We start from the raw sequence: 25036 nt of genomic DNA on the forward strand, positions 1-25036 counted from the left end.
GGACAAACCCTAGAACAACAGCACCAAATCCCATCATGCTTTGCTGTGCCCGCCGACCCAACGCGAGGCTAACTGGCGTTAGCTACCGGGGAGCGGACATGTTGTTCCGTCCTTTCCTGGAATAAACATCGTTTTGACCAGGGTTTCGGGAGTTAAGGGAGAAGCCAGGTGCATCTGGCAATCATGGAGGCCGTGAACGCCTTTAACCAGGAGGTAAGCTGCACGTTGGGCTCGCTCAGAATCTGAAGTCACCGTGGCTGGTGGATGTGGTCACAGCAGTGCTGTGATGCTGTGTAGCTAACCGAGTAGGTCGGACGAGGGGGCCTACTAGCCGTTGGACTTTCTTGGTGTTATTGTAATTGGGTTAATGTTAGTGTTGCCCTTCGTCAACTGGGGTGGTCTTACATTGAACAGCAGGATGTCTTACTCTAGTGCAATAAGAAGCCACTCGGTTATGTCAGAAAACAGAGTAAACATTGGTACCAGGATCCTCCGTGATGCTAATGGGAGTGAATTGGTCCCAAACACTGCTGCTGGTAACAGTACGATTAGCAAACATACTCTCCAGTTAACACGGTCATGCAAACGGACTGCAGGCCTACAGGGGTTTATTGTTGATAATTTGGAATAATAAACATGCGAGGTGTTTCTTAAAGAGCAGACACGGTGAGTTTCTATGAGGCCTGTTCATGCTGTTGGAAGCCCAGTCAGAACCTGCAGGGTTTGTCACTCAGTAAGCCTTACATTAACAAGGTTATCAAAGCTGGAGCCCATATACTTAATTTGTTATTGAGGCTCAAATTGACATCCTGCAAAAATATTTAGCTTCGAAGTTGTTGCCATTCCTGCGATCTTTACAATCTTTGCAGTATTTGTTGTCTCACCTGAAGCAAAATTACAGCTGCAAGAATACTAGGGCATGGTTAAAAGGGCAAATCATAGACTTTATTTTCTGTCATGTGATGCTGAAAGTGTGGGTTTGTGTGTCAGATTTTATGCATCTCCTTCTACCTGGCTATTTTGCTTCCTGATGATGTATGAGATGATCTCTTCTTTTAGAGGCGTTCCTTATGAAAAAGAAATCTATAATGATTTTCTTTTACTCTAAAATCAGGATTTTATTAGTTATGCTTTGCTACAGTTACTTTGAGATTCACACGATATCACAGAAACGTGTAGAAGTATCACTGTTTTGTGATGCCACAGTAATTAAACAAAAATGTATTACACTATTTAATTCTGATTATTTAAGCCAGGAAAATCAACAATAAAATAATGACATAATCACAGTTGGAGTAATTTTCTATACAGATTAACATTTATTTACTTTTCTATTTTTGATAGACACTTTGATTGGTTGGCTCTCCTTAAATTTCAATACCATGACTGTTTTTTTGTTTTTTATTTTTAATCTCTGACTATATTTCCAAAAAGAACACAAGGAAAAAGTATCGGTGCCTTCTTTCAGCCAGCTGACTGGCAGTGCTCAGCAACAAGTGGGTTGCTTTGGGCTCTCTGTATAGCTGAGTTAAACTCTAATCAGTAACCAAAACTTTTTAAAAACAGAATGAAGCGTATACGCACAAACCTGGTTAGCCAGTCCAGTTTACAGTGGCCAGCTTTAGAGTTGCTCTCCTGCTTTGGGTTTTTATCTCTTTAAAGGTGAATCAAGTTAGTAGAAAAAGATAAAGATGGTGAGACAAGACAATATATACTGGGCATTTATTTTGCAGACTGTGAATAGGGACAATTTAAAGGTATGTTGAGATTTTAAAATGTTACTGTTTCTAACATTCAGTGGTGACATTCTAGAGGTTCAAAGTCCTGTTAATGAGTTGCTGGAGAAAAGGTTTGTGTCACCTAAGTTTTCTCAGGCTGCATGGAGTGCAGAATAATGCAGCACTGCCCCTCCCCCACCTATTGCACATGGCAAGGCCTAAGCGAAACTACTGCCTCTTTCCCTCACTTACAAAACAGAGAAATGTAAGTGTTTGAAAACTCTCTGGCTGTGAGAAACATGGACGGATTTGGTGTGAAATCTAAAGTAGCACCACTGATGGCTCCCATTAAGCTGTTTCTGTTTTCTTTTATTATTATTGTTATTATTTTTGAGGATATCTGGCTGGGGGAATCCCTGATATTTTATCTCATTAATATTATATAGTGAGAAACTCATTCAGGCTCTTGGCTAACTGTGTTATTACAGTATCAGTACAAATCTTACCCACTAAACTGAACAGATAGTTTCAGACCCAGGTAGCTCAGGATTGTTTTTTTTTCTTCTTTCATTTGAGAGCCATGGTTAACAGTACATTAAATTCAGAATATTTTTCTATTTCATTTTAAAACATTTCAGGCAGCACATAATAAAAATAAAATAAAATAAAATAAAATATTTGTCTCCGTTTTCTGACAAAACCTGATAAAACCACCACACGAAATATAAAAAAATGTGCATAGTAATCAATAATGGCAACAGATAAGAGATTTTTGAGGAAACACATTTCTAATTTAGAAAGTTTAATTGCAGTTAGGTCCAACACATTTGTCTGTAAAGTAATACATCCTTATTAGTGTTTTATGTGGAAAAACAGATGTACTTCAATTAAATAAGTATTTGACCTGAAACTCATTTATTTTTGCTCCATTTGGTGTTGTCCATTCTACTGTTTCATGATTTTCCATCTCATCCTTTCATTATCTTTTGCACTATGCAGTTATTCTCCTTGATGGACTCCAAGCCTCCTATATCTCGAGCAAAGATGATCTCCATCACCAAATCAGCCATAAAAGCTATGAAAGTAAGTAACAGTTTTTCATGTGCTGTATATTTTTGTGTTCATGTTTTCTGCTTTTAAAAATTGGTTTGCATTTCTTTTAGCCTCCATTAAGCTGAAAACACTCATTTGACCTCCCCCCCCCTTTTTTTTTTTTTTTTTTTTTTTTTTTTTTTTTTTTTTTTTTTTTCCAGCTCTACAAACACGTGGTCCAGATTGTGGAAAAGTTTATCAAAAAGGTGAGTCTGGTTTTGTTTCAAATTTATTTGAAAAGCATTTTTTTTTCTCAACAATCATAAGTAATTTAAAGGTATTTGTCTCCTTGGTCTTGATTCCTCCAGTGTAAGCCCGAGTATAAAGTTGCTGGCTTGTATGTGGTTGATTCCATTGTGAGGCAGTCCAGGCACCAGTTCGGACCAGACAAAGACGTGTTTGGTCCGAGGTTCACCAAAAATATCACAGGAACCTTCGAGAACCTTTGTCTCTGTCCCATAGAGGACCGGGTAAGAATGGAAAAAAAAAAATCTTCTGAAAGGCTGGAAAATTTCTGGAATGATGCTTCATCTCTTTTCTTTTCTTTGTTTGTAGAGTAAGATTGTGCGGGTTTTGAACCTGTGGCAGAAGAACGGAGTGTTTAAGATTGAGGTTATTCAGCCGCTCTTGGATATGGCTGCAGGTTCTGGCAGTGGTGCTGCTTCCATCACACACACAGAAGAGCCAGGTGAGTTGTAATTAAAGTCCTTTTTAAATCCCACATTATAGAAACGGCTGTATTTTTTTCTGAATGAGCATTCGCACCTTCAAAAACATGTTTGTGCCACCTATAAACACTCCCGACTGTCTCATCGTTTAGGTTCACCACCATCTCCAGCCAAAGAGCCTGTTACCGTAGTAACAGCCAACTCCACCTCAACAACCGCTCCTCCACTACACAACTCTGACGCCTTTGCTGCCGTAGCACAGCTCTTCCAGTCTTCGCAGGGCCAGCAGGTGTGTTTACACCCATGGAAACCTGACATAGCTTCATTCATTTGCTTTCTGTTGTCGTCTTGGAAACTTCTGAATCTACTTTGTATTTCTTAGCTCCAGCAGATGCTCCAGAACTTTCAGCAGCAGGCGGTTAAGCCTGAAACCAACACTCAGCCTCTTCTGCCGACCGCTCAAATGCCGGTTCAAAGCGCGCCTACTGGCCTGGTTGCTGCTCAGCCTCACCTCTCCTCGCCTCAGCCTCCTCCACCCGTCCACTCCACCCAGCCGGTCCAGCAAAAGACCGCTTTTGACAAGGTGACAGATATTTGCATTCCTCACTTTAAGTTTTCTAACCCGTACTGCCTTGCAAAGTATTTATACGCCTTGAACTTTTTCAGTTTTCCGCTAATTTAAATGTAATTTGCTGGGGTTTTATGTTATTGTTAGTCACAAAGTCATGGAGGATGCCTGGCTTTTAAATTTGTCACAAATGAACAAACCAACAACACTCTGAATGCACAGTTTTCTGATTTAAAAAAAAATCTTTTATCAGCCATGTTTACAAAAAAGACTTCAGAGTCCAGTGTTTGGAAATGTATTTATTTAATTTTTTGCAAAACCAAACAAAAAAGAATGTAATTTAGAATTTACAGCTTGATTTTCTGTCTTCGCATCAGAAGTTGCTGGATCGTTTTGACTACGATGATGAACCAGAAGCTGGAGAGGAAACTAAAAAGGATGAACCCTCCTCCCAGCCCCCTTTGTGAGTCCCCGTCCTCATTCTGAGTAGCATAGCCTTTACAAATAACATCAAAGGGGGAGTAATAATGATGCATTTTTCTTATCACAGTATGCAACAACCTCCAGCCTTTCCTCAGCACCTGGAGCACTTTAATACACAGATGATGAATCTCTCACAGGACATCACACAGCAGGTAGTGACACTGGACTTTCATTGTTCATTTTTATTTTATTTTTACACCAGATGTTTTAAGGTGTGAACATCAGTTAATGGAGATGGAAAAGAATTGCATTTTTTATCAAACAAGTGGATTAAATGTTTTGATGTACTGAAAGAAATTACTGTACAGTAGGTCTGACTGATTTTAAATTTTGTTTAAGGTAAACACTCAAAAATATCTTGAGAATTTATTTAAATAGTCTGGATCTGCCACTCTGGAATATTTCATATATTTGTTTAATATGAGGTGGTGTTACTACTCATCGATTTAACACAAACCTTTGAGAAGAAAAAAAAAACTGAATAAAATCTGAGCAAATCTAATTCTGATGTAAGATGCAAGGATTGGTATTGGATATTAATTTCAGATCTCTTCTTTAGGTTTCGGTGCCTCCTAACGGCCAGCTGCAGGCTGGTGTTGTTCTGCCAGGACAAGGCTACCCTGTTACTATGCCAACGATGGGGCACACTCTTCCAGGGCACCACATTCCTGGTTCAACTGGGCTTCCAGGCTTCCCAGGGATATACCCTCCTCAAAACGCTGCCCAGCAACAACAGGTAGGTTTCCAGCCATCAGAGGTCATTAATTCTAGCAGGAGCAGAGGAAGAGTCATCCAGGTGCAGTGAAACACTTTTTCCTTTGATTTAAATAAGAGACAAAAATCATTACAGAGATTAGAAACAGTCTTCAGAATCTTATTTTAGTGATTAACATAAGATGCTAATCACCATCTCTGTGTGTACGCTCTGTGTAGGTGCTTAACTACATTCAAAGGTTTACAAATGGCTGCCACGATTTCCCATTTTTAAGTGTGAGCTTTAAAAGCCAGAAAATCAAACTTACAGCCTTCTTGGTACTTTCTGAAAGTCTTTTATCTCTCTTATAGCCTGAAGCGATGTTCTTCAAAATCATTGTTTCCTTTTGAATAGATTTGAACAACTTTTAGGTTTAGTTTAGTTTTAGATTTATGTTTTTTTTTTTTCATCCTGAAAAACATAAATCTAATTCCTTGACTTTTAAGGTGAATTAATAAACGTTAAATATTGATCAAGAATATAACTGGTTTGGTTATATTTGCAGTATGTCATCTTCTCATTCATCAATTTATTTATTTTATTTTTCATCTTTTCACCAGGACTCCTCAGTGGATATGGACCATTCTTCAATGAGAGATGGCCGGCATGGTCGACGGTCACACTCAGGCTCAAGGTAAAGTCTAAAATGGATGCTAAGTATTTTTATGAGAATCTGCCAAAAAGAAGTTTCCTGGAAACAAAGCTTCCTTTGTCTACACAGATCTCCAAAGAGGAGAAGGTCTCGGTCCAGTTCCCGCTCCCGACGGTCCAGGCACAGACGATCTCGCTCCCGCTCCAGAGATCGTCGCCACCACTCGCCTCGCTCTCGCTCACAGGAGCGCCGGGAGAGAGAGAGAGAAAGAGAACGGCGGCAGAAAGGCCTGCCGCCGCCCAAGAGCGAAACTCTAAGTAGTGAGTCATCACCTAGGTTACGGAGGAGATTATTTATCACAGGAATGATTGAAATCTGTACTTATTTGTCCTTTTTCCCCTCCTGCGATGAAAATAATTTGTTTAAATCTTTTAACTTTAGAAATATTGCCAAATTTCTTCCTTGTTGATGTATTTTTCCTCTTTAGTTTGTAGTACTACACTCTGGGTGGGTCAACTGGACAAGAGAACTCAACAGCAAGACGTCGCCTCGTTGCTTGAAGAGTTTGGACAGATTGAATCTATAAATGTAAGTCGATTTGTTTGGATCAGATATATTTAATCTTAAAACAGTAATTTGTGCATTTTAGAATTTCATTGTTTTTAACTTAGTTACTTAATGGACACTCTTAGGTCCTGCTTTGTATTTATTTTAAGTTTATAGATAGATTTATTATTCAACCAACAGCTGTAATCAGAAGGTTCTAAACTTAATCTTGATTATTTGCCCAGAAAGAGCAAATAATCGGCTCATATCACATTATTTTACATAGAAAGGCTTGCAAGGATCTACATCGAGGTTTCTGTTAGGCCCACAGGGATAAAAACTACTTACTGTCAGAGAAGAAGCTTTATAATTTCAGGTTCGTTTTGATTGTTCAGTGCATACAAACCAATGACAGCCAGCAGAATAAAGCTGCATTTCTTTTAACAACATTTTCTAACAACAACTCTGCTTCCATAAGCCTCTTGGCAGTCAGATTTGTAATTAAAAAAAAAAAATCATTTAAAAGTTTTTTTTGTAACTTTATTTAAACAGGAATGATCCCTGAAATTCACAATCTCACTTGGATAGAGTGCAGCTGAGAAATCATTAAAATACAACTTTTCTTTTTAAAAAAAATTATATATGACAAAATTGCCTGCAAGGTCATAATCCCCTGGGCCAGAAATTTTACTTATTTAGTATCTTCTAGTGCATTTAATTGTTGTTTGCTTTTTTTCTTTGTTTTTAAACTGTAAAACACTTCATGTCCAATACATCTTGTAACTGTCGTCAGTGCAATTTCAATGTGTGCAATATCACAGTAGTATTCAAATCCCATTTGTCAATATTGGCCAATTAGATTTTTTGTGCCCTCACCTGAGGGCAAAACGGTACAAAATTGAATTAATCCTGAAGAAGCTTCCCCATAAACCACATCTCTGTTAGATGTTGATTATGACGTGCCTGTGACTGTAGCGCTTAGAGATGATGTTTGTATTGTTAGGTACTTTACCTTTATGGCGTTATCTTTAAGAAGTATTATTCCTTCGTCATTGTTAGACAGACCTTGCTCAGTTAATTGGTTTGTCAGACAGGAAAAACTGTTTCTCATATGGTTATTAACCATTTTTTTGTTTTTCTCTGTCTTTTTTCAGATGATTCCTCCAAGAGGCTGTGCTTACATTGTCATGATACACAGGCAAGATGCTTACAGAGCACTGCAGAAACTCAGTAGAGGATCGTCAAAAGTTAACCAGAAAGCAATTAAGGTGGGTCTTATTTATTTTGTCTCTGCATATGCTACTGAGAAAAAATTCTGGAAACAAATCCAAATTTAAATCGAATTATTTCCTACCAGATTGCTTGGGCTTTGAACAAGGGTATAAAGCCTGATTTTAAACAGTACTGGGATGTGGAGCTGGGTGTCACCTACGTACCCTGGTCTAAAATCAGAGAGGACCAGTTAGAGGAGCTGAAGGAGGGAGGAATGCTAGATATGGATACCTTATCACCAGGTAAAAAAACAACTAATGTAGGAGAAATGTTTATGTTCAAAATGACTGAACCAGAATAACACATCTTCTCCTCAGTATATATTTTGAGACTAATTTTGTTTTAGCTAATGTGACTAGACAGTCAAAAAAACTAAATTCACAGACATATCTTCATACCTAATTAAACAGTCCAAATTTATAGTTTACCATTTGCTAAATTTAGTTAGCTTTATTACTTAATAATTACTATCATGACTGACTTTGCAGACTGGAGCAGCATGAGAAAGACCTTCGACCACCTTGAGGAACCCACACACAATGGCCGTTCTGAGCAACAGCAGCCTGAGGAGGCACAAGTCTTACCGATGGCTGTTGCAGCTTCTCATCCTGTACAAGTAAGGAACACATAGAATATTTAGGGTTTCAAGCCTGCAGGAGCAAGCAGACGGCCAATACAAGGCATGGCCGTTTGCCTGCTCACAGCAGAGCAGGAAACCCTATTGTTTTTACTCTGTTTTTCCATTCTTCTTATGTTTTTCCACTGGAAGTTATACTGGACCCTAAACCCTGAAAATTACAACTTTTATTTGGTATCCGGGTTCAGTATCCACAACGGTACTCGGATACAAGTATTTAGCCAAATTCGCCTGTAGGTGGCACTATGGTAGAAAATACATGTTTCAGCTTATAACTCTGAAACCAAAGTCACTTAAACAAAAATTGATGTGGGCAAAGTTTCTTAGAAAGATTCTTCAACAGATGTTCCACTGTGCTGTGCAAAAATTGTGGATCTGGAATGTTTTTCACCAGGGAAGCAAGAAAATTGCATTAGCCAAATCCAATCTCACCCCCACCATCAACTCTGAGCCAAATGAAACATGTCACATTATATGCTAAGGAAAAAACAAAAAGAAAGTTATTGTGGCAATTTTTTTTTTATGCCCAATTACAATGTAATAGCTGATTAAACATCACTACACACATCCACGTTGCTACAAAATTTAATTGTTCATAATTTTGAAATCATAAAAAAAAATCCACAATTTCCTTTCTTCAACTACAAACACAATATTGACAATGGCTAGCTAGTTTTCTTTCCAACGTCCACCTCTGGGTGGCGCTGGAAAATTGCAAAATTTGTTATGCAAAAACTGCTTATTTTCACCAAGCTTTACACATGCCTCCACCGCATAGGTCTTAAATATATGATCAACCATGATCATATGTCCAATATGATATTAGACATTTTATGTCTAATATGATCATGGTTGGTTGAAGTGTGTGGGGCTCATATAAAAAAAAAATCTGAGAAATGCTCCATTTGGACAATGTTTTATTTGAGTTCTCCCACAACGCATCACGCAACAACGTTTTTTATTTGACAACATCCACGACGTTTCAGGTGAACCCTGTTGTTTTTACTTTGCTTTTTCATTCTTCTTCTTATTATGTTTCTCTGCTGAAACTCGTACTGCAACTTACCCTCCAAAACTTTTTACAACTTTTATTTGGTATCCGTCTTCAGTATCCACACCACTACTCAGATACAAATATTCAGCCACATTCACCTGTAGGTGGTGCTGTGGTAGGAAATATGTGTTTCAGATTATAACTCCAAAACTAGAAGGGACATTGTTTTCAGGACTGTCCTGCATTTGAAACATTTCGGGACAGAAAACTGTCCTGAGAAATTGTCGCCTTGGTCGACACGTGCAGATCGCTAACAACGCTGAGGAAGATGGGAAGCGCGTTAGGGGTTGGAACCTGTTGGGTTATATTATAACTCCTTACAGTTGTAGTTGAAATTATTAGGTTTTTTTTTATATTTGAAATGTTTTTTTTTTTTTTTTATATAAATTATGGAGCAATTGAAGTAAGAGACCCATATATCAGTCTGTTAGTATAGTCCTTCACAAAATGGGTTTTACTTAGCTTATTTTGCTTAGTGTTACCTAACGTTTACATGGCACTGACCGAATTATCTGCTTATTCAATTTTCTCAGGTCCCTTCATTGCAACAGCCAATGGTTGCTATGGGTTCCCTTCAACCTCCGGTTTTTCCTGGTCCCATTGGGATGCCTCCACCTGGCTTTGCTCCAGGCATTCCCCTTCCTCCTTTCATCAGACCTGGCTTCAACCCGTTGCAAATGCCCCCAGGTAGCTGCCAATAATCTTTTACTATTTGCAGTTGTTTTAAAAACTAGGATGTCTTTCACTCTGGTCAAAGTGAATCTTAATGGGTTTCGCTGCTATATCCCCAGGTTTTCCTGCCTCGGGACCTATGCCCCTCGGTCCAATACCTCCTTCCAAAGGTGGCGTTGATGACCCGCCTCAAGACCCAGCAGGTCAGGGCGCCAAGAAAAATGATGAGGTCCTGGAGGGTCCAAACTTATTTAACCACCAAATGGGGCACATGGGTTAGTAATTTTGTTTCCCTTCGGTTAACTAAAGAAACAAAATAATGGAGTTTGAGCTATTTAGTAACTTAAACGTAGCAATCTTAACTGCTTGTGGTTTTCCCAACAGGACCTCCAGGAGGTTTTCCAGGTGGACCTCTAACTAATTCTACTGGTGGTCACCCCGTTGGTCTTCTTGTAGGACATCCCGGTGGTCCCCCGGTTAGACATCCCGGCGGTCCTCCGGTCGGACATCCCGGCGGTCCTCCGGTCGGACATCCCGGCGGTCCTCTGGTCGGACATCCCAGCGGACCCCCGGTCGGACATCCCGGCGGTCCCCCAGCCGGACATCCCGGCGGTCCCCCAGTTGGACATCCCGGCGGTCCCCTAGTCGGACATCCCGGCGGACCCCAAGTCGGACATTCTGGCGGGCCCCAAGTCGGACCTCCAGGTCCAGGTGGACACCCTGGAAACATCCAGTCCCCTCTTGGGGGTCTACTAGGTGCCCGACCTGGTATGATGCCACTCCAGCGCCCCCAGGGTCCACCGCCATCACACATGCAACGTTTCCCTCCACCCCAAGGGCAAAGACCACCTCACCCCAACGTGCCCCCTGGCCCGCCACAGATGATACCCAGGGGGCCACATCCTCAAATGATGCGCCACGAGCCGCCACAACCTAAAGGAGGATTTGGAATGCCCCCTCCACATAATATGAGAGGTCCCTTCCCTCGAGGACATGGCCCGCCCCCTCAAGGTCCTGCCCCGTTTACAAGACCAGGTGGTCCTAGAAGCTTCGAAGGGCAGGAGGAAATGGATGAGAGACCACTCAGGGGTGACAGGCCAGGATTCAGGGATCGAGAACAGGAGAGGGACAGAGACTGGGATCGAGACAGAGACAGAGAGAGGGACAGAGGGTTTGGAGGGGGAAGGCGTTTTGGTGATGGAGGCAGAGGAGGGGGTAGTGACAAAATGGATGGGCGGGACAGGCTCGGAGGTTGGCAGGAAGATGTAGGGAATTCCCGTGGGGGCGGATGGGAGAGAGACAGAGACCGAGATCGGGACAGAGATAGACGGGACTGGAGAGAGAGGCGAGGCAGCCTTGATAGAGACAGAGATCGAGGCCGCAGTGACGATGGGGAGAGAGATCGAGGCAGAGCGGAGGGAGGAGAAAGAAGCAGAGGAGAAGGAGGCAGCCGGGACAAAACCAGAGCGCCTGAAGTCAAAGCAGACAAACCGAGACGGTCGGAGCGACGAGAGAGGACGTCGCGGTGGGATAAAGACGATCGACTGGCCGAACTGGAAAACATGGACAAATTCCGGAGCTCTAACAGCACGGAGCAACCGGGTGGGACTCCTCTAGTTACGGTGGAAACCAGGAAAGAGCCAAATGGGGAAGCCACTAAAAAGAAGGAAGAGTCAGAACATTTACTCGCCGGACCGATTCCAGCTGCTGAAAATCCCCAATCCTCCGAGTCTAAAGAGCCGGCTCAAAATGAGTCCACAGCAACAAAAGAAGAAAAAGATGCTGCAGCATCATAGACCTTCAACCTGTGACTGCTGTGAATGAGAGAAACTCCAAAAAACGTTTTGTTCACTGTAATAGCCTCAGTTCTAACTAGTGACTGTTCGTCAGATGATCGTTGACAGTTCCTGGGCGGTAGCACATCTCCCACCACATTGTCAAGCAAATGAAACCAGATCTGTTGAAACATCACATTATGAGTATAATCTGGCCTGGCGTTTTGGTTTCATTTTGATCAATAGTTAGATATTTACTTGTTTTTTTATTAAAATAGTTTGTATACAGATGGGGGAGATTATTGTTGTCCCACTTTTACTCATACTCTCATGTCATCACCTTGAGGAAGGAGCTTCTCAACAACAAATTAGTTCTGTTATGGATTCACTTTTAAAATCTGCAACACTGAAAACAGTCTAAATTGAATGTATTGTAATGGTGGTTTCAATCTTTCCTCCTTATCACTGCTTATGACGTTATTACCACCAAAAGACAGAATCTAATGATTTTATGAATTAACTAGCTCAAAGGATTTTATTTCTAAGGAAACAAATGTGCATTTGATGACATTACCGCAAGAGTGTTTCTTTTATTTTGTTTACTTTTAAGGCAAAAGCAAGGAAAATGTGACTAATCAGAGAAATACACGATGTAAAAAATTAAGATGTTCATTTTTTAGATATTCAAGAATATAATCTAATGCTACATAAATGAACAATGACCATGATTCAGCTAGGATATTTCCATTAAAAATAGTTTCCAGAACTGGAACTATGAACAACAACTATTAAAAAATGTCAGAAAAAAGAAAACAGTTTGATTTGTCAAAAAGACAAAATTTTGTCAAAAATGTTGATACATTTTGGATACTTTGGTGGTCAAATATTAAATGTTTGCAAGTTAAATGTCATAGGAAACATAAGGATGCCTAATTTTTCCCCTCTAAGTTCACACATTTTCAGCTGCTATTTTTAATTTTTATAAACAAATGGCTAAAAACACAGGTTTGGTTTCAATCTGTAAAAAAAGAGACAATTTTGATTTGTGAGAAATTTAAAACAAAGATGTTTGCTATCAATGTTAAAAGAAGACTAAAGAAAATTGTTGAATTACCTCACCTTTCTGTTGCCTGCTTTATTTTTTTTCTTTTTTTATAAGCTCTATGATTTTTACTGTTGAGTAAGTGGTGATTGTCAGATTTGTCCCCTTTCAGCACAGTTGTCCGTCACATTCAAAACTGTATTATTAAAAAAACTGAACCTAGTTTCCCAATTGAAAACATACCATATAACATTACAAATGTCTTTTATTTTGAAGCCCAGAATCAACAATCTGATAATTTTACACCGAGTTGTGTAAAGCAGAAATGCTGAAAAATGAAGGCCGCTGCCTAGGACACTGCTGTAAATATGCTTTTGTCACTGATGACTTTAAGGTTTAATGGTAATAGTTGTTAATATTCTGTGATTTGCGTATCTGAAACACATTGACACAAAAAGAACCACGGATACAGGTTGCTTTAACGTTTTTAACTCCTAGTGGTTTGGAAAATGACAGATGTTTCTATGGTTTCTTTTCAATATGGAAGACATGGACATGAAATCGTCAACATTTCAGCCATAGGAACTTGTTTTTAATAAACTATTTTTGTACCAAATGTTTTTTTTTGCTTCTTTTAACCTGTGCCTAACTCTTGATTATATATTTGTTTTTGTTCAGCTTTGTCAGATAAATGCTCAAGTGTGAAATATGTAACCTGCCTGTGCAAGTTTTTGGACTAAGCGTCGTGGTTAAAAAGAATAACATGATCCTTTATTAAAAGTGAGGTCTTATCATAAAAGGTTAATTGGATGTTCAGCTCCTCTGATTTTTTTTTTGCAGATTCTTACAATAATTTAATCAAATTTATATATTTCACTATTTGAGAATGTTTAAAACTTTTCCCTTCCAGAGTTATTCCATGTATTTTATCTTTTGACTGCTTCATTGTAATACATAAACATGCTTCAATCTAAACCATTACAATCCATTTAGGTTCATTTTGTTCAAAAGTGAACCTCTGCCTCCGTCTTAGGATATTTGCACCCTCCACGTTTTTGGATGTACTGTATTTGGCCCCATCCATCTCTATCAACTCTTACAGGTTCTCTTGTCTCCTGCTAAACAAAAACAACTGCACAAAATTATTCTGCCATGTTTCACAGTGGGGTTGGTTTGTTCAGAGCGGTGATGTTTATTTTTCTGTCACACATCATTTTGTGTGCAAGCAAAAAATGGTGATTGGCCATCATCTGAGCAGAGCACATTCTTTACATTTTGGCTGTATCTGCTGTGGATCAGCGGTTCCCAGCCCTGTCCTATGGGCACACTTATCTGCATGTTTTAAATGTCTCCCTGAAGCACACCTGACTTCAAATGGATGGCTCATTAACATCAACTTTTGCAGATACCTGCAAAAGTATCTGCAAAAGTTGATGGCATGAGAACTAGACAGTCAAATGATTTGAATCATTTGTGCAGGGGCCTTTAAAACTATGCAGGCAAGTGGGTTTTTAGGACCAGGCTTGTGGAGCACCAATTAATGCCTTGAAATAATTGGGGTTCTGTCTCTTTAAAACGCTCCTGCTCTTTCCTACACTTTTTCAGCTCTTCATGACAACCTTTCTCCATTAAACTTTTATCAGTGTTTCACTGAGAAGGCTCATATGAAATAGTTAGCAGATGTGCAGTTTCACCATGTTTTTGGTATTTGCTGCTGGCACTAGTCTGGCGGAACTGAATGGGAGAGTTGCAGGGGGGAGGAGTGCTCCATGAGGCCGAAATTCGGTTTGGAGACTGGAGGAGCTTCATAGAAAAGGTGTCGTTTGGTGAGACTGAGCCGTTTGCACACTTGGATGGCTGCCACAGGAGATTAAACCATTTCTCAAATATGCATGAAAGAATCAGAGCAACACTCCAAGAATGATTTGAGGGAATAACATCATAACATGAGGTAAAGCAAAAAACTAAATAAATAAAAAGGTAGATTTTGCAATACTACTAAGTTTATAGTTTTCAGCAAGTATGAAAAATGTATTTTTTGTGACATATGTCCATATCTGTATCACAGTGGTACCATCATAGGCAAAAAATACATTTATTTTTTCTAAAAATAATTTTTACAGACTTAAACCACATTCGTCAACCTGGCCACTGGAGACTTTTTTCATACAAGATTGCGACCAATCAAAATATCCCTTCTTAATCTATTGGTTATCTGCAGTATAAACCCGCCCATTACGTTCATTGACGCAGCGTTTATTCAGTTGGTCGTCTGCTCCTTGTGATAGTAAGTCTGCTGAGGCCCGATTGCTGCAGAAATGGTGCTCAAAGCCGTGTGTGTCCTAAAAGGAGCTGGAGAGACCACTGGGACGGTTCATTTTGAGCAGGAGGTAAACGTGCTGTAAGGTGTAATAATTAGAAAGTAGCCAGCTTAAAAGGAAAAACAGAAATTTAACATTGCTTTTTTTTTGTCGGGTACTTTAGCTTTGTAATGCTACGGAGGCTAACTTCCATTCATAGGTTAGCTAATGCTTCCGTTTTCAAGGAGACGCGTCCTATTTGTTGTCACCCACCACGTCCCATGCTTGATTTAAGTTTTTCATCAGAGAGCTAGGAAGGTTTGTCGCAGATTCGCATACTTTCCCAACACTTACTCGATGCAAATTAGCTTTCGAGTGTGTTCTGCAAAACAAACGTAAAGTGCACATGTCGGTATGCTATTTTGCACTCTTTATTCATAGCAGCGCTTATTTACCCAGCTAATATTGCTGAAATCAAAGGCTTTCCTGTCGGACCATAACCTTTGGGCCGGGAGTGGTAATTATTAACCGCGTAGACGCCTGTTGCGTAAGTTGGACGTTAGCAAACTCGCTCACTGCTAGTGGTGGTTTCTTAATCACGCCCAAGTCATTCGTAACGGTGTTTAACTATTATGCGTTGGTTTTTACGTAACCATACTGAAAAGCTGCTGCTTCACAGCTCACAGCTGGGTGATATGAAGGTGTCCATTTGATTTTTCTGCCGAGTCATTCCCTCACTCCGTCATGGACCGAGTCTCCACCTCGTACTCGCTTTTTGTCCCCCAAGCGTTGCTCTCTACTAGTTTCTCGCATAAATATGACTACGTTTTGGATGCGCAATGTCACGGTGCACTTTACACACGTGGAGCGATGCTGTGCATGACATCACTCCACATTTTTACTTGTAGTTTTGTTAAAATTACATCTGGGTATAGTAGTTGTACTCCTTGGCCCAATGTACCTTTAGTTGGCTATAAACTTGACTGTCTTGTAATATTGTGGTTATTTGACTGGAGGCGTTGCAGACAGGATCTTGTTGTAATGTAGACGCTGGAAAACCTCTCACTGTGGTTTAAACGTGTGTTTTCAAGACATTCAGTTAAATTTGCTTTGTGGGTAGTTAATCACTGCTGCCTGCCTCTGACAGCTCTTTTGTGCACATTGTTGCTGTTTAATCCCCAGAATGAGTCAGCTCCTGTGAAGGTTACTGGAGAAATCGGTGGCCTCACACCTGGTGAACATGGTTTCCATGTCCATGCTTTTGGAGACAACACAAATGGTGAGTATTTTTTTTAAGTTCTGCTTAAATGTTTAGAGGTGCTTTCCACTGGATATCTAAAGGATTTAATGTTGTATTTTCTCATTTCCAGGGTGCATCAGTGCAGGGCCACACTACAATCCCTTTTCAAAGAAGCATGGTGGTCCTACTGATGAAGAACGGTGAGTTAATTAAGGGGAAATGAGTAGAGACATGTTTAGTGAAATGTGCCTGGTAATGGAAAAGATATTGACAATTTCTATACATGCTAAAATGGGAAAGAGAAAAAAACTAGACCACCTGTTTTTGTTAATTTGATATCTAATTTAAGTTGGTCAGGTCATTGATTTTTTTGAGCAGTGAGGAAAAAGTTGCTGCCTGCTGCTTTTCCAACCTAAATGAAACTGAGGCTTTAAATACTGATGCTGCTATGTGGTGTTTAACAATTGTAGAAGAATACACACATGCACAAAGAATTAATGCTTTGTGCCACTTTTTTTTTTTACAATGGTTATCAGGTGGTACTAAAACACTTGTACTTATTTTTATGTTTATAAAATACCTTGAATGAATTTGAGAGAGATTACACAGGGCTAAGAACTGGAGTTTTACATTTCTCCAATTAGACATGTTGGAGACTTGGGGAATGTGACTGCTGGAGCCGACAATATAGCCAAGATTGACATCAAAGACAGTCTTATCAAGCTCTCAGGGCCCAACTCCATTATTGGCAGAACTATGGTGGTAAGTCACTTTCATCCATTTATTTTTTTTTTTTACATTGATGCCTAGATTTTTTTTTCACAGACTGTAAATCTGCTTATTCTGTTAGATCCATGAGAAGGCTGATGATCTTGGAAAAGGAGGAAATGAAGAAAGCTTTAAGACGGGTAATGCTGGCGGACGCCTGGCCTGTGGAGTTATTGGCATCACCCAATAAACTGAGTTCTCTAAATGAAGCACTGCAAATTTCCCCAAGGCACTTAATGAGACCAACATAGCTACTAGATGTAACCTTGTTCTCTTCAGAACTATGTGGGCTTTTGACTTGTTTGATAGTTTAGCCACTCTGCCCTATCTGTTCCTATTGGGAGTTGTCTGAATGGGGTCTGTCTGCCAAATAGCTTTGGCCCAGAAGAATTGGTAACGCACAAGTCATTTATAAATGTATACTATTGCATAATGAATAAATATTTCTTCATATTCATGTTTGCAATCGTCATGTTTTTCAGTATTCAGACTTCATGATTGAAGAAGTGATGTACTTGAGTTTTTTCTGTCACGCACAACTTGTTTTGCAGACCCTGCAAACAACTGCCCAACACGTGTTTTGTTGCTGCTGTTATACTGCAGAATATTTCAGTAGTCATCAATTGGTTTGGGTTCTGGCACAAGTGGATTTTATACCGTCATGTGGTCCTGGGTTAAAAATCAGTGACCACCTTAACAGTTACTATTGCAGGGCATTTCTTTATGGATAGGTTAACAGTGCAACAGCAATTCAGCTGTTTCACTTCATATTGGTCAGTGCTAAACTTTGAGATCAACCATGTTTCTTAAATCCATTTCAGTATGGCCTCAAAGGATTCTGAATAGCACTCATTTGGGTGAGTTCACTTGTCATAATTTAGTAAATGTCATTGCCTAATGTGTATGTTTTCCAGGGGCAAAGTGCCATTTTTAGAGCACAGTCATTTAACTGTTACCTGCAGTCGTTATAAAAATACTGTATGTATCAAATATAACTCAAAAGAAAGCTCTGACGGATGTTGGCATGTGAGGTGAAATTAAACAAGCCTTATTTTAATGTTTCAGTGCTTATAGTGTAATTGTCACTTTATAGATATGAGGAAGTTGCATTCATTGTTCTCCATCTACTTGGGACCTTGGTGAGAGTCCGAGGGATTCTGATGATCTGTAGCAACTACCATGCATTAAACTTGATTGCCCTCTAGAGGGCGTTGCTAAACCGAATTGAAACTATAGCGATCAGTAATCTGATATTAAATACCCATTGAGTATATAAAAAGTCTTGATTTCCTCATTAGTAATTATTTGTGATTTGAAATAAAAAATTACATTCCAGCAAAGCATTTACTAACAGATTTTTTGTAGCATTTTATTGTGACAGACCAACTTGTTATATTTAAAAAATATATATATCACTGTCGCACATTTGATTTTATGCCAATCTTAGACCATGCTGCCTTTTTGTGACACACTGTATAGTTGGAAAGTTCAGATTTATTTTTAAGATTCATCCTGTAAACTGAACAGGTGAGTCCCATTGGGACCAAAACATGCAAGGTGTCATGCATCTACAAACTATACCCATCACTTCTTTCAGATAGCTGAAATCACCTTCTCTGAACGCTTCTTTACACATGAATGGAGGCTGCCTGTAAATTGATACGGCTCTGTAATCTTCAAGGAAATTTAAAGATAACGGAACCCTTTTGTTTAGGTTTTTCAGAAGAAAATCTGGGGGTGACAAAAACATCTTATATGGATATACAATATATCCTATTTTTACATTTAAGAACTACCTAGATCAGGTTACAAATAAAATATCCACAGCACTTATAATCTTAAATCAACTTACTTTTGTCTACTTAGTGTTCAGTAATGGTTACAAAATGTTGCTTTAGAGGAACATAATGCTTGTCACTGAATAAAAGGTTATATTTGTGTGGAGTACCTGCAGTGATGGAGCCCTTAGTCAGGTACTTGAAACCAGGTCAAAACTAAGGGGAAATGGGTGTATTTGTGTTGACGGATGCAGCCAGCGAAGGAAAAAGATGGGTTGACTGCAAAAGCAAGTAAAAATAGCCTGGAAGTGAAGGTGATGAATAATAGAGACTATAAGTGCAGCTGACAGTGAGGTACAGGGAGCACGACAGCAGTCAAACAAAACCTAGTATGAAGGTGAATTATAACAGAAATGTGTAGAGAAGAATGTAACGAGTAATGGATGGGAACTCCAGCTTTCCATTGGTGGAAGAGTTTGTTGAATCCTTTATTTTAAAATGCACATTTTAACTTTGGTATTTTATATATGCATTTTGTGAGATTTAGAAAAATATTTAGCCGTCTTCCTCATAGCTTAAATGAAAGTCTTGAGGTTGCCAATGTCTTTGAGCAAAATGTGGCAAGGAAATAGATGTAGGAATGTTTGGTTCATTGTTAGAGTTTTTAACTTGCCACTTGACAAACATCGGCCATCTCATTTAAATCCAGCTGAAACAGTTTTTCTACAACTACACAGGAATAAAAACTGTTCCATACAAAAGTCCACATTTTATTGGCCATTATCAGTTCAAAGTGAAGGTGTTGCTCTGTTACATAAACATGACTCGGAGGTCAGCGTCATTCCTACATGTTACATCAGCAGATGACGGTGTCTCTTACCAGCATGTGTGTATTGTTTTTATGCACTTTGGCAGGGAAATGTCACAGGTTTATTTTTATATTCATAAGCATGCAGCTTTGGGCTTCCAGTGCTGGGAAGAACCAGTGGGGTCACATTTCTGAAGACGACTTCTAATTCTTCATACTCAGCTCTTCAGCTCTTTAAGGACATTCTTTTCTTGAAAGGTAAGCAGTGTTCTGAAATGAAAAAAAGGCATCCTCCATGCTTCTTAAAAGTTGGTATCCAGATTAACCTCCTGACATTTTATAATAAAGTTCAATGTGCTCTTCAGACATACATTTTTCCTTGCTTACTCTTCTTTGTATTTCACAGAACATCCCAATGAAGCACATAAAAAATTGCATTTAAAATATGTGTGGAAAAATCTTTCCCTGTTTTTTTTTTGTTTTTTGTTGAGGTGAAAGTTCACTTTCCTGTATGCTGTCTACCTGTACTTCTGTGAGAACACTGCAGAGAAAAAGATCCGTAGGTCAGGGGTGAGATGCCATAAATGGTACGCATGCTATGGGACATGGTTGGTTGGTAGACTGACTAATTAGAAGGCTCCCTTTGACCTCACCTTTGACCTCCTCAGCTGTGTCACATGAGATCTTTAAAGAGGAGTCTGTGAACACAAAGTGCTTTTAATTTTGACAGTGTCTTTTCTCATGTTAACTTTAGTGTATCTAACTTTTTAGTTATGAGCAAACTAAATAGTTTAACCACAGTATATAACGGTGAAATGAAAGGAAACTGATACAAGGTTGTTTTTTTTTTTGTTGTTTTTTGCAGACAATTCATATAAGGTGATTATATGAATCCATTAATTTTAGAGAATGAGGAACTGTGGAAATGGAGTTGCACCGACTAGGGAGGAAGTAGAATTTGACTTGTTCTACTTCCTTGTTCTAGTTCCTTTCAGGGAATGTAAGATATGACGTAAACTTGTTTGTGAACTCTTTGATAAGGTAGATTTCTGAATTTATAATTACTGTGTCGTAAGCTAATCTAAATGTACCAACACAAAATGTACAGTGGAAAAATGCCGATATTTATTCTGAGTGGTTGTCGTTTACTGAGAGAACAAGAGAGCTATTTTTAGTTATCTGTGTAAGGAATGGATCTGGGCTTGTTGACTTTGGAAAATCAACAAGCCCAGACTTGGGCACTACTGATCTTTTGTAGTACCTAAGTCAGATAATGATTCCAAGTGCTGATAAGATGTTATGTCACTGTTTGATGATCAGGCCAAACATTCGTGAGACGATAATGGGTGGAACCAGTTCACTTTCATATTGTAATCCAGTTTTTTTTAGGAATATGGAAAGAAAAGCACATAAAAAAAACAACAACTCAAATTTAACAAACATCTAAACAACAGCAATGAAAGTTGGAAATTATATTTGGAATTAAGAAAAATGGAAAATCACGTATAAACCGGAGGTATTGACAGTGAAGTGTTGAAGCAGCTGGGAGGGATAGGAAGCGGGTCCTTTGAGTCTGAGTCCTTGGTCCTTGACTGGAAAAAAAGTGGACTTATTCCTCTGAGCAGAGAGTCTGTCTCTTTTTTTAAAGCAGAAGAGTTTTCAAGGTGTCTGTCTTGTTTATGAGTGATGATAGGATGGGATGGGAGAGAGACAGATGGAATAGGGCTTCACAATGACCTCTTAGAGCTTGCGATTGTTCCGCAACTATTCATTTATTTATACTTTTAATACATACCGTCTCCAGATTCGTTGGACTGATTAGAGTTGAAATGCTTACTGGCATTGAAGATCCTTCAGATAGAGACACACTAAACAGTAGCTGTTGCTTTAACTATTTTTCTTCTAAAAACGTTGGACTATTTACGTTGGCGTGTTTCCATTTAAAAACTTTCATATGTGTGTGTAAAATGTCCTGCACAGGTGTTAAGTGTTCTGAGGTTCACAGACAAATGAAAGCATCCAACGCTGTTTGTTAAACCAAGTTGAACAATTTAGCAGATAAAAGAACCAATGAGAGAAGAGGAAAGAATCTCTCCTCAAACAATCTTTTAAATAGAAGAGAAACTTTAGAGTCCAGATTAACCCAAGTAGTTTTTTTTATTTTCCTCAAATGGCATTGACAAAAACATAAAGACATTGGTGAATAAGCCACTTTTCATTGAGGGTTCTGGCTTGACTATGCAAGAGCAGGTCCACTTCCAGAAATTCATTTTTAGCAATGGTAAAGTCATGTGAGGAAGCTCTGAGCAAGATCTTACTGAAAATATATCTATAAAAAAGATTCCTTGGTGCTTTTGTTCTGTTACTCTGCATATTTCTACATTATGAGCAGATTCAGTAAAAAAAAAACAAAAAACAAAAACAAAAAAAAAAACAAACGACCAATACAATCATTGCTAAGTTCAACTTTAGAGGCTCTTACTTCAACACTCACTCTTGAGAGCGGTGGTAAGTAATCCATCTTCGTGATTTTAATTTCATGCTTCCTTTTGGTGCCATTTTCACATTAACAGCAGGCTACTGTGTATATTTTATCCAGAAGTTTTTTTTTTTTTTCTTCTGTTCCAACACTTTAACATGAAGATCCTGTGCTAGAGTTGCATTGTTTTAAATTTGTAATGTTCTTCCATATACATACACAAAGGAAACATGTAGATTTGTATCTTTGTTACTGTTCGTGTTTTTTGATTTGTTTGGCCTTTGTCTAAATAGTTATTTTTGATAACTTCCAAATCTTCCACTTTGAAATCACAGAAACTCAAATTTCTTATTCTTTGTTGGAAATTTGAAAACTAGCATGAAGGCTTCTTTAACTGGCTAAAAATCTGCTGTTTGCCTTCAACTTATTACATAAATTACAATTATGAGAATGAGCTAAATTACTGCAGAGTTAACTTTTAAGTTTATAAGTAACCGCTTGCATGGTGGTTTCATGTACTGCCAAACACAGTAATTCAGCTGAAGTGATTCCAAAACTTTTAAAATGCACATTATTGTAAATATTTAAAATACATTTAAATTTAATAAATTAAATTAAAAGCTTCACTTACTATAAATCCAAATCTTAATAATTTCTTATTTATTTCATTTACTTTTGTTTTGGCCCATTTGGCCCTCGACACACGTCGTTGTTGGCTGACTCTATTTGTGGGATTTTCAATTAATGCAGCTATTTGAAAATGTTGAGATCTTATCCCTGCCTCTAACCTAACACCCAATCTAAAGAAAGCCAGATGTGGTTTATTATACTGAGTCTGTTTTATCGCCACATGTGTAATTGCTTCCACATTTTGGGTAAGATTGTTTTGCGTGGATGAAAACTTATCTCAATGTGGCGCTATGCTTGTAAAGAACATTTAAGAAAAGATTACTGCAAAGATTATTTGAGAAAATCTTGCATTTTAATATGGAGAGACATTAAAATACTTTTATATTTGTGTGCAGCTATCAATTGTAATTTCATAAAACAAACTTGTGTGGCTAGGACACCAAAATGGAATCTCAAAAAAAAAAGAGCCTGACATGTTTCTAAATCTGCTTCTAAAGGCTGATAGCATTTAACATGTCATGTTTAAAAATACAAAAGAGAGAAAAAGAAATACCTTTTTGCTTATGATACTGACCTCAGAAGCCTTATGTGTTTATTTAGACAGAAAAGTTAGGAAAATCAGAAGAGGTTAAAAATATTCACCTACATTTTTCTACGTTTGCATCAGCCTGTTAATAAATCTCTATCACCAATAATGAATTGAACGTGACATCTGATTTATTTTTTAAATCACTTCGGGTACTTTGGTTATTCTGTCAAATCAAGGCAGTTTTTTTCAACATAAAATCATAGAAGGTCTTGTCTTCCTTTCCTCGATGTCAAATAGCCGGATGATTTATGGGCTGCATTCATTAGCTTGGCAGCAAATTTCGTTCTGACTAAATCTCATCCTTCTCTGCCTCCTGTTGTCTGGCTCCTTCTGGCTGCTTATTGTGCCTTTAATTGTCAGACCTTTGCCAGGCTGCACAGCAGAAAGCCGCGATGGTACTGATGTGTTAGCAGAGTCAGTTAACTCAAAAAGGCAAAATAGAAACATTTTATTTCTGAGTAAGTCATAGTGGTGATTGACTTTCTCAGAAAGCTTCATCGCAAAACATCATGCAGACTTGGAGTTGTTTATATATATATATATATATATATATATATATATATTTTAGAGTACATTTCTTTTTGAGCCAACATTTGTTAAAATCTGTGTATGTGTAGGATGTTACTTACTTCAAACAAAAACCTAATTTCAGATTTTTTTTGTGTGTGTGTGTGTTTGTGGAGATTTTGTTTCTATGCATCTCTCTCTTTGGGTGGTAACAGTTAAACTCTTCCATTTGGTGGGATTACTTCTCCACTCATTCCTGTGGGAGCCGCCGTCAGCCCGTCATCTTTAAGCAGAATGCCATGCCTTCTGATGCTTTAATCCCTTCGCCTCCTCTCTCCCCTCCTTTTCCCACACTCAACCTCTTAACCTCGTCTCCCCTTTCTCTCCTCCTTCCCTCCCTTCTCGCTGCGGCTGTCAACTTTCAGCTGAAGTGGCTGAAATCAGCACATGCAGAGGAGGATGTGTGAAAAGCTTAAATGTTGCAGTTCGATGTCAAGACTCTGCTGCTGTTGGGCTTTTTGGGAGAAACTAACAGCTCCTTATGCAGTGCCTTGAGGGCATATTCATACCCCTTGAACTTTTTTACATCTTGTCACATAACAACCACAAACATCAGTGTATGTTTTTAGGCGATTTGATATGTGATATATCAACACAAAGGAGTGTTTTATTTGTGAAACAGAGGTAAAAGGATGCATGCCTTAAAAATCTAAAAAGTGTGCATTTGGGTTAGTGCAGAGCTCTGGTACATCTAAATAAGATCCAGTGCAACCAATTTCCTTCATCTGAGACTGTGTTTGAGCTGTGTGGCCTAAGTGGAAAATGCAGTCTCTCAGAAAAAAAAAAACAAAAAAAAAAAAAAATTGCCTTGAATATATCACCCCCACAGGGAAACATGGGGGTGGCAGCATTATGCTTTTGAGATGCTTTTCTTCAGCAGACACAGGAAGTCACTCAAAGTTTAAAGGAAAAGGGATGGAGATAAATACAAGACAATAATGGAAGATATTCACCTTCCAGAAGAAGTTAACGAGTCTGAAACAAACTACCAGAATTAGAATAAA

At 38.8% G+C, this 25036-nt stretch overlaps 2 protein-coding genes across 3 annotated transcripts; both read left to right on the forward strand.

Moving 5' to 3' along the window:
- Positions 1-23: 23 nt before the first annotated feature.
- On the forward strand, positions 24-12950 carry LOC106934797 (splicing factor, arginine/serine-rich 15-like). 2 transcript variants are annotated; one of them, XM_015014925.1, is made up of 19 exons: positions 24-213; positions 2718-2801; positions 2972-3016; positions 3119-3280; positions 3366-3498; positions 3631-3767; positions 3861-4061; positions 4424-4509; positions 4597-4681; positions 5089-5265; positions 5844-5917; positions 6005-6195; positions 6363-6463; positions 7576-7689; positions 7779-7935; positions 8182-8309; positions 9918-10071; positions 10176-10331; positions 10441-12950. In XM_015014925.1, exons 1-19 carry the CDS (start codon positions 184-186, stop codon positions 11850-11852), a joined length of 3627 nt encoding a protein of 1208 aa, XP_014870411.1. In that variant the 5' UTR covers positions 24-183; the 3' UTR covers positions 11853-12950. The 2 variants fall into 2 exon arrangements, with proteins under 2 accessions (XP_014870411.1, XP_014870412.1); XM_015014926.1 differs by having other exon boundaries at positions 4427-4509.
- A 2172-nt stretch (positions 12951-15122) lies between these two features.
- LOC106934799 (superoxide dismutase 1) lies at positions 15123-17638 on the forward strand. Its single transcript, XM_015014929.1, has 5 exons — positions 15123-15263; positions 16356-16452; positions 16544-16613; positions 17058-17175; positions 17264-17638. The coding sequence occupies exons 1-5, from the start codon at positions 15192-15194 to the stop codon at positions 17369-17371; spliced, it is 465 nt and encodes a 154-aa protein (XP_014870415.1). The 5' UTR covers positions 15123-15191; the 3' UTR covers positions 17372-17638.
- Positions 17639-25036: the final 7398 nt, after the last annotated feature.

This window comes from Poecilia latipinna, unplaced genomic scaffold (genome assembly GCF_001443285.1).
Source record: "Poecilia latipinna isolate Pla-1442-1.1 unplaced genomic scaffold, P_latipinna-1.0 Scaffold1861, whole genome shotgun sequence".
NCBI classification, from domain to species: Eukaryota; Metazoa; Chordata; class Actinopteri; order Cyprinodontiformes; family Poeciliidae; genus Poecilia; species Poecilia latipinna.